The following is a 9,081-nucleotide window of genomic DNA, read 5'->3' as shown; positions in this document are numbered from 1 at the left end:
AAACAAATGGGACCTAATGAAACTTAAAAGCTTTTGCACAACACAGGAAACGATTAACAAGATGAAAAGACAACCTTCAGAATGGGAGAAAATATTTGCAAACGAAGCAACTGACAAAGGATTAATCTCCAAAATATACAAGCAGCTCATGCAGTTCAATATCAAAAAAACAAACCAATCCAAAAATGGGCAGAAGACCTAAATAGAAATTTCTCCAGAGAAGATATACAGATTGCCAACAAACACATGAAAGGATACTCAGTATCACTAATTATTAGAGAACTGCAAATCAAAACTACAATGAGGTAGCACCTCACACCAGTCAGAATGGCCATCAACAAAAAATCTACAAACAGTAATGTCATGCAGAGTGAAGTAAGTCAGAAAGAGAAAAACAAATACCGTATGCTAACACATATATATGGAATCTAAAAAGAAAAATGGTTCTGCAGAACCTAGGGTCAGGACAGGAATAAAGACACAGACAAAGAGAATGGACTTGAGGACCCGGGGAGGGGGAAGGGTAAGCCGGGACGAAGTGAGAGAGTGGCATGGACATATACACACTACCAAATGTAAAATAGAGAGCTAGTGGGAAGCAGCCGCATAGCACAGGGAGATCAGCTCGGTGCTTTGTGACCACCTGGAGGGGTGGGATAGGGAGGGTGGGGGGGAGACGCAAGCGGGAGGAGATATGGGGACATATGTATACGTACGGCTGATTCACTTTGTTATACAGCAGAAACTAACACGCCATTGTAAAGCAGCTATACTCCAATAAGGATGTTAAAAAAACAATTGGGGGTTTGGGCTAGATCGGGGATGCCTGGCACAGGGGCCTCCACCCCGTCCCCTGGGCCCACGGTAGACGCCTGTCATCCTCCAAGGCCCCCGTGACCCCGGACAGGTCCCAGACGTCTTCTCTACAGGACACTCCAGATGCGGGGCCTGGTGTGCCGGGCAGCCTGGTCTTGAGTGATGTCCTTGCCTTCATCCCGGGGTCTCCGAGCTGCTTTGGCTTCCCAAATGCCCCCCATCGGCAGCCACGTTGGTGGGCCCGTGGGTAGTGGCCAGCGGGGGAAGTGTGGGTCTTGCTGGAGGGCTCTCGTGCGCGGGCTGAGTCACGGTGTCCTCCTGGCCCTCAGTGGGCCGCAGCCTGGGCCGCTCAGCCTCCACCTGGAGTGGCCTGGACGGGACCGGGCATCAGCGCTGCCTGCTGCCTCGCCCTCGCTGGGGCGGCGCTGCGGTCTCTAAGCGACGCAGGTCAGGACCCGGAGCCATGCTGCTGGGCCCGGGGTGGAGCGGAGCGCAGAGCAGAATCGGGGGCAGGTCTGCCCCAGCAGCTCCCCTGCAGGCGGGCGTGGGACCAGCTGAGCAGAGGCGCCGCAGCAGGAGGGCTTGGGCGGTGGGCGAGGCGCCCGGCCAGCTCTCCTCGTGCCCCGCGTCCTTCAGGGAGCCTCCCCTTCGCCCCCGATGCCTCACACAGAGCGGGCCCTGGGGATGCCCTGGCGAGGCCTCCTGGCTGCTCTCGGTCTGGGTCAGGCGTTTAGGCGTGAGCCCCTCCGACCCCCGAAGTCCCATCGGCCCTGACCCCCTGCTTGTTTTGGCTCAGCGAGGAGCTGAGAATTCGCTGAGCCGTGGACCAGCACCCCCTGGATCAGGGCCGACGGACCTGCAGCCTCGGCGCCATGCCTGGCCTTCTGTGTATTTCCTGGCCTGGCCTGTGGCCCGAGGAAGGCTCACCGTGTGTCCGGGGAGGGGCTGGGCCACGACAGCGGGTGTGAAGCAGCCCACGACACCCACCTGGGCTCCAGGGCCCCTGGAGAGCTGGATTCACCAGGGTTGTGTTTGTGCAGGGGCAGGGGAAGAAGGGCAAGGGAGGGTGGCAGGGCCGAGCCCAGGGTTGGCGCGGGGCCTGGGGAGGAGAGGGGACACGGACGGCTGAAGGACGGCGACCCGGAGGGGCTGTGGCCGGAGCTCGGGCCGTGAGGGTGAGGTCCCGAGCGCTGTCAGCGGGGACGAGGCCTGGGTGAGACTGAGGGAAGGTGTGGACGGCAAGCACGAGGTCCCGGACGAGGGGAGGCCCCTGAGTTCGTGCAGCGGTCCCCCTGCCTACGGCCAGGTGCTGAGGCCCCTCCTGGGGACGCAGGCCGGGAGGAAGGCCGGGCGCACCTCCCTCTGCGGACCGTGGGTCCAGCAGTTCCCCGCTCCCCGCCCGGCCCCCGTGGTTCCTCTGGGCTAGGTGGTCTGGGACTCCCTCCCATGGGTGTGGGGGCCGCAGGCCCTGATGTGGCTGCTTCGGGGGGAGGGCGGGCAGACCCGAGGGCGGCTGGATACCAGGCTCCGTTAGCCCTTTGGGGCTTGTGGGTGTTCGGGTGGGTGCGGTGGAACAGGGGCCTGGAAGCGTGGGGACAGGTGCCTGGAGGGTGGCCTCCTCTTGTTTGACTTCCCACCCTCCCCGGGGCTCCCTTCCCGGTACCTCCTACAGGGAAGAGACTGGGTCCCGGCTCAGGACCGGGGGGCACCTGGCCGGGTGGGGCGGGCCCGGGAGTGGACCCTCCAGCGGGGAGGACGCCTGCTGCGGCCGTCGGGCCCGTCAGCACGGCCGGGAGGGCCTCACAGAGGCTCCAGCAGCAGCGAGGTGCAGGGCGAGGCGCAGCCCTCCGGGCAGAGGTCAGCTCGTACCTGCAGCGGGGCTGCGCGGTCCGCGTGCCCTCCTCCTGCTCTGGGTTGTGGGCGCATCGTGCGGTTCCTGGTCGGCTCAGGCCTTCGGGAGGCTGAGGGCAGGAGGAAGGAGGGACAGCCGTGCTGCTCTCGCTTCTCCGGCCTCCAGGCCTGCCCCTCACTCGGCGCCGCTGCTGGCCAGTGCCGCGTGTGGCCCCGTGTCACCGCGGGGCTCGGGCTCACAGGTGAGCTCCTGAAGGTCACTGATTGGCGCCGCACCCTGATCTGCTGAGGGCGGGCGTGCTGCCCCTATTACAGATGAGAAAGCAGGACCGGGGGGTGAAGTGGCTTGTGCAGGCCCCGGCTTGGGAGGACCGGCTCTCCATCCCTTCAGCTTAGTGAGGGGGGCAGGGCCCATTCGGTGGCACCCCCGTCTAGACAGTACCTTTCCTTGTCTGCTGCTGGGAAGGTCGGCCCTGGTCTTGGGGGGCCCCGTCCTCTGAGAGACCCAGGCCGGCAGGAGAGAGCTGCAGGCAGAGGTCACGCCCTGCGTGGGAGCCCATGCGGGCAGAGACGGCCCTCCCACAGCCTCAGCGCTGGCCCTGGAGCTCGGCTTGTTGGCCCCCAGCCTGAGCCGTGGCCGGCTGCTCCCTCCAGCGCCGCGTTCCCTGGCACCCTGCTGGTGGGCCGCTCCTCCCCCGGGCCTGGGGGCTTTGTTCTGCAGGCAGGGCTGCATTGCTGGGGGCGTCCCCTGGCACCCTCACTTCCTCTGGTGCCTGGGGGACAGGATCTGGGCAGTCGGAGGACAGACGACTCCCTTCAGGCTGCTGGGGGGCGGGGGGCTGACGTCCAGGGCACAGCCTGGCGCCAACATGAGTCAGGGGCACGAGGCTGGAAGAGGCTGGCAGCCCTGGTGGGCGGTCACGGAAGCCGCTTGGTAGGAGGCCTCCCGGAGAACAGGCATTGCCCCCTTGGCCTCTGCCCGGCAGTTTGGAGGCAGGCTGGGGCTGCCCTCGGACACCACAGCCCAGCAGCATCCGCCCGGCCCTCTGGCCTGGCCCTGCTGCAGCTTCCGCCCGCCCTCTGGGCTGCCAGCGGCTCCCTCCCTCTTCCTTGTTTGGGTCCTTGCCGCCCGCTGCCTGCCCTTGCTGGGGGGACACCTTGGTGCAGAAGTCGGGGCGTGAACTGGCTGCGGGTGGATGGGCGGGAGCGGCGGGGAGGAAGCTGAGGGTGCAGCCTGGCACGTGGGGAGCCTGGGGGTGGGGGTGGGTGGCTGCGAGCCACCGGGGACGGGCCCGCCGGGCCCCAGCTCCCCAGGGCCTTGAGGCCCAGAGTCCTGCCCGGTGGCGTTTCGTGTTCCCAGACCAGTGTCCTCGGGCTGGGCCGAGTCTTTGTGGCCCAGCGGTGGGATGGCCTCCATCTCCCAGTTCCTGAGCAAAGGCAGAGGCCGTGTGAGACTGCAGGTTAGATGAGATGGCAGACAGGGGACTTTCCCTTCTCAGACCAGGACTGCCACGACCCCTCACCCGCCTGGACATCGGTGGCAGCCCCTCAGGTTGTTTTTGCCTCTCAAGCAACAGGTGCCGTTGGCTGGGCCCCGCAGTCCCTTCCAGTTGCCTGCCTGTGGCCGGGCACACGGTGGGCCCTTGGGCTGGAGGGTCCCTAGTGCCTCTCCGCAGCCTCTGCCAGTCCCCCAGGTGGCCGTGGGACCGCCTTACACTTGCTGTCCCTCCCGGCTTCCCAGGGCTGCCCTGCCCCTCCCTTCAAACCATGGCTCTGCGGCTTGACCACCTGCTCTCTGCTCCCGGCTCAGATCCCGCTTGAGCTGCTGCCCTGGGGACCCTCTGGTCTGGGGCTCTGCTGTGCCCCCAGGGTCCCTGAAAGCTGCTGTTGGATCCCTTGTCGCCCCCTCGATGCTCAGGTCCCCGGGGCCAGGGACAGGCACCCTTGACCACGTTGGACACGGCGCCTGGCGCACAGTAGGTGCACGGGTGCACCTGTGGAACTGGGCCGAGTCCTCTCGGGTCCCTGTGCCTGCCTGGGGTCTGCCCGGCTGCACAGGACAATGATGGGGCGGCCTTCCAGAGATCTGAGGGGATTCTGGGTCCCCTCCTGGATCTTGTCTGCTCAAGGCAGACACCCCTGCAGCCCGCAGCTCTTGTTTCCACACTGATCTTTCTGGAGGATGATCATATTGGAAATTTGCAAATTAGGCTTTAATATTTTTATGTTACCTATGCATGAAGTTATGGTTAATTCAGAGAAAAGTCTCCCCTAGCCGCCCTCCTTCCTGTCCCGAGTCAGCTGCTTTGGATTCTTCTAGTAGATCTTTGATGCCTTCCTCTGAATAACACGCTCGTGTCGCTACTGCTTGATTCTTTTTCAACATTTAGGCATTATTTGTTGACTTGCAAAAGGTGAGGGTGCAGCAGAGTCAGACTCCTAGGCGGGGTGGGCGCGGCCGGAGTGCATCCTGAATCCCAGCGCTAAACCCTCTTTCCTCCCTCCCTGCCCGGGTTTGGTTTCTTCCAGCTCTGCAGAAAGGCGGTGGCCCTGCCTTCTGTGAGAAGATGTCCTACGGATCCATCGCTGGCAGCGGCGGCCTGGGGAGCCGCGGCCCTTCTGGGGGGCCCTCCACACAGGGCTATCAGCCCCTAGGTAAGGACAGCGGCTGGCAGCGTGGGTGGGTCTCCGCTGTGCTGTGCTGGGGGCTGTCGATGGGTTCTGTCCTGGCCGGCGCTGCCTGTGACCCGGGACCAGGGGCGACCCTGGCCCTGGGCTGGGACGGCGCCCGGAGAGAGCAGAGTGGGAGAGGCCGCTCTGCCGTGGGGCGGCCTTGGGTGTCTGCGGTGGTCTGCGGGTGCTTGGCAGATGGCTGAGCGGGTGACAGCGTGGAGCGCGCGTTAGCGTGCAGCGCCCGGCGCGGGGACCGAGGCCCGCGGGGTGACGGACGCCGTCCCGGGCTACACCGGGCGGGATCCGCTTCTGGGGTTCCGGGTGCCGCGCCCTCGCCCCGCAGGCTGACCGCGCAGTCTGCTCACTCGCCGGCTCCCTTCCCCGGGCGAAGGGGGTTTTCGGCAGGACGTGTGGCTTACGTAACTGACTTCGTGTCCTTGGGGGTGGCGGGCAGATGTGCGACTCGGTGCGTGTGAGCGAGCGAGCGTGGGGACTTTAAACGTGGCGGTTTAAGGCTTGGCGGCGCCGACTCCCCGGCGCCTCCCCTGGATCCCAGTGCTTCCCGTCGCCCCTGGGCTCTGGGTTACGGCTTCCTGGCTCTTGCTTGCGGTTTTGCTGCCGCACGTCGGAGTCTCACGCAGACCTCGCGAGCCCGCGTGTCTTGGGACTCCGTACGGTTGAATCCTTCTGCGGTTTGCTGGTTTTGCCGTTTTGCCCCCGAGTCACCGCCGTTCACGTGGCTGCCCTTCCGTCTCCCTGCTCTGTGGCGCTGGGTCGTGCGCGTGGCCATGGCAGGCGTACCTAGTCCACGGGCGAGGGGCTGTTAGGGCACCTGTTTTGGGCCCTGTTGCGTGGTGGTGCTGAGGACCCTTGGACGCTGGCGCCGTCGGGGCGGCCCAAGCGAGGGGGTGGCCGGGGGTGGCCAGCTCGGTGGCTGGTGGTTGTGCTGGCCTGCCCCTGCTTCCGATCCCGTCAGCACCAGACGGTGGCGGCCTTGACTGTTTGCCCGTCTGTGGGCGTGGAATGGTGTCTTCTGGGTTTAATTCACATTTATCTGGTAACTAATGGGATTGATCAGTTTTCCGTGTGATCACTGGGCATCTGGGTCTCTCCGGGTAACTCTTTCGTGTATTTTTCCTTTGAGTTTGTCTTGTTCTTGTCGATGTACAAGGTTCCTGGAGGTGAAACCTTTGTCCACTGTGCTGGCTTTTCATTAGGGTGCTGCTGGGGAAAGCAGGTTCGTAATCACGACGTAGCTGAGTTTATCAGTCATCCCTGTGTCATGGTGTGTGCATTTTCTGTTTAATAAATTCTATGATGAGGTGGTAATGATTTTGCCTTTACTTCCTCTAAAGCTTATATAATTTGTTTTTCATATTTAAGTCTTGCAATCACCTGGAATTGATTTTTGTTTACGGTGAGAGGTGGGGAGGGGAGGGTGGACTGCGATACCACTTTTCTCCGTATAACAGATGGTCCCTGGGCCCTTGACTGAAAATTCCATCCCTTTCTACAGACCTGCAGTGCCAGCTCTGTGAGGGATACAGTTTCCATTACAGGTTCTCCTGGTCAAGTTTTCTCTTCCTGTGCAGAGTTCTTCCCTAATTTTCATACAGTTGTTGTAACTTTGATATTTTTTAGGGCAAGTTGCTCTACTTGTTTTTCCTTAGAAATGTCTTGGGTATTTTGGCCTTTTGTTGCTGAATAGATTATAGAATCCCCGCGTCAAACTTGGACTGGCATTGCTTTGCATCCGCTGTGTTAACGTGTGAGAATCGGAATCTGTCATCGCCAGTCTTCCAACCCATGAACGTGTAGGTCTTTCTGTTTGTTGGGTCTTTAACGTCTTTCAATAACGGTTTATAATTTTCTCCGTAAAGATCTTACATATCTTCCATTAAACTTAACAAAATGAGAACATGTTTTTTGCTGCTTTTATGATTGGTACCGTTACAAATGGTATAAATTACGCGCGTGCCAAGTCTCTGTTGCTGGTGCACACACAGCTGGTTGTTTTAAGAAGGAAAGTCCAGAGGTTTTATTTAATTTTTACATCCTATTTTTTAACTTTCTAAACGTGAGATATTTCAAACAGAACAGTAGATGCAGTGATGTCATGAACCCAGCACCCGTCCACTGGGTTTTGGGGTGAGGGGCGTCCCCCGTGGCCGGTCCAGCCTCACCTGTGCCCTCATGACCCCCCTGCCCAGGGCATTTAGAAGGAAGCCCCAGACGTCAGCGCATCTCCTGTGTGCGTATTTCAGGGTGTGTCTCCTTTCCGTGACCAAGTGTGGTACAGTTGCAGCCGTGGCTTCCTGCCCACCGGTGGGTTCTGGAGCGCCACAGAGACATGCGTTTCCACGGGGTCCTTACGAGATCCACATGTTGTAATCGATGATACGCCTTTTTTTTTTTTTTCGGCACGCGGGCCTCTCACTGCTGTGGCCTCTCCCGCTGCGTGTGGCCTCTCCCGTTGCGGAGCACAGGCTCCGGACGCGCAGGCCCAGCGGCCACGGCTCACGGGCCCAGCCGCTCCGCGGCACGTGGGATCTTCCCGGACCGGGGCGCGAACCCGCGTCCCCTGCATCGGCAGGCGGACTCTTCAACCACTGCGCCACCGGGGAAGCCCCGATGCGCCTTTTAAGTCTTTCCAAATCTCTAGATTATCCTCTATCTTTTAGTTTTTCTTTTTTCCTCCTGAATTTTATTTCTTGAAGAAGCCAGGTTTTCCCTGTGGAGTGTAATTGACTTTTGCCCACTGACTTTGACCTGCCATTTTGCTCAAGTCTTTTTATTAATTGTAATAATTTGTAGAATCTGGGGTTTTCTGTATAGACGGTGTCGTTTATGAATAACAACAGTATTTTCCTCTTCTATTTCAATGCTTTTATCTTTTACTTATTTTTCCTGCCGTCCGGAGCCGGCCCGATGCTCTAGTTCAGGGTTGAGTAGAAATGGTGTTTATGTTCTGTGTGAGTTTTGGGACGAAGAGGACTCTGTGTTCCTCACGGGTGTCTGGGATTTTGCTGTAAAACTGCCACCCGGGCCCGGAGTTTTCTTTGTGGACTGCTACGGACTGCCTAGTACTCTCTCCGTCTGTGAAGGCTGTCCAGGCTCTCTGTTTCTTCTTGGGTCAGTTTGTTGTGTTTTTCTGGACGTGTGTCTGCCTCGTCTAAATGTTCAAATTGATTGAAATAACGTTGTGCGTGGTAGCGTGTCACTGTCCAGTGGGACCCGGGCAGCATTGTTGTTTGGTCAAGGGCATGGCTCTGAGGGTAGCTGCTCTGGTTCCGACCCCCTGCTCTGCCGCGTTCCAGCTGTGCCCCGACCACCTGAAAATGGACCAGGTTAGGCTTCCCTCCTGTCGTGGTGGAGACTGAGCAAGTTAACAGGGTGAAGCTCTGTTCCTGTTGTTTTGATGACGTCCGTGGTACCTGGATCACATTCTCTTTTTTATTCCTAATGTTGTTTATTTGTACCTTCCCATTTTCTTCTTTTGTAAACAATATTGACAGACCCTTGGCAGTGTTATAAGCCTCTCCAAAGAGCTGACTTGACTTTCTTGATCTCTATTACATGCTAGTTTAAAATTTGATGGATTTCTGCCCACGTTTTTACTATTTTCCTCCTTCTTTCTTTGAGTTGATGCTGTTTTATTTTTCTGACTCCTAAGCTGGATGTTTACCTCATTCAAATTTAGTTTTTATTCTTTTCTAATAAAAGCATTTAAGATTATAAATG

The 9,081-nt window shown here is 59.1% G+C and overlaps 1 protein-coding gene across 3 annotated transcripts in view; it reads left to right on the top strand.

Moving 5' to 3' along the window:
- TSNARE1 (t-SNARE domain containing 1) overlaps positions 1-9,081 on the top strand; it is an 81,761-nt gene that overhangs the window by 24,962 nt on the left and 47,718 nt on the right. For all 3 annotated transcript variants that reach the window (XM_028500567.2, XM_028500566.2, XM_028500565.2), the window contains exon 2: positions 5,197-5,322. In XM_028500567.2, coding sequence (XP_028356368.1) covers positions 5,235-5,322 — 88 coding nt within the window. In that variant the 5' untranslated portion in view covers positions 5,197-5,234. The remainder of the gene's footprint in view (positions 1-5,196; positions 5,323-9,081) is intronic.

This window comes from Physeter macrocephalus, chromosome 15 (genome assembly GCF_002837175.3).
Source record: "Physeter macrocephalus isolate SW-GA chromosome 15, ASM283717v5, whole genome shotgun sequence".
In the NCBI taxonomy this organism is placed as follows: Eukaryota; Metazoa; Chordata; class Mammalia; order Artiodactyla; family Physeteridae; genus Physeter; species Physeter macrocephalus.
This window is presented reverse-complemented; position numbering and strand designations above follow the sequence as displayed.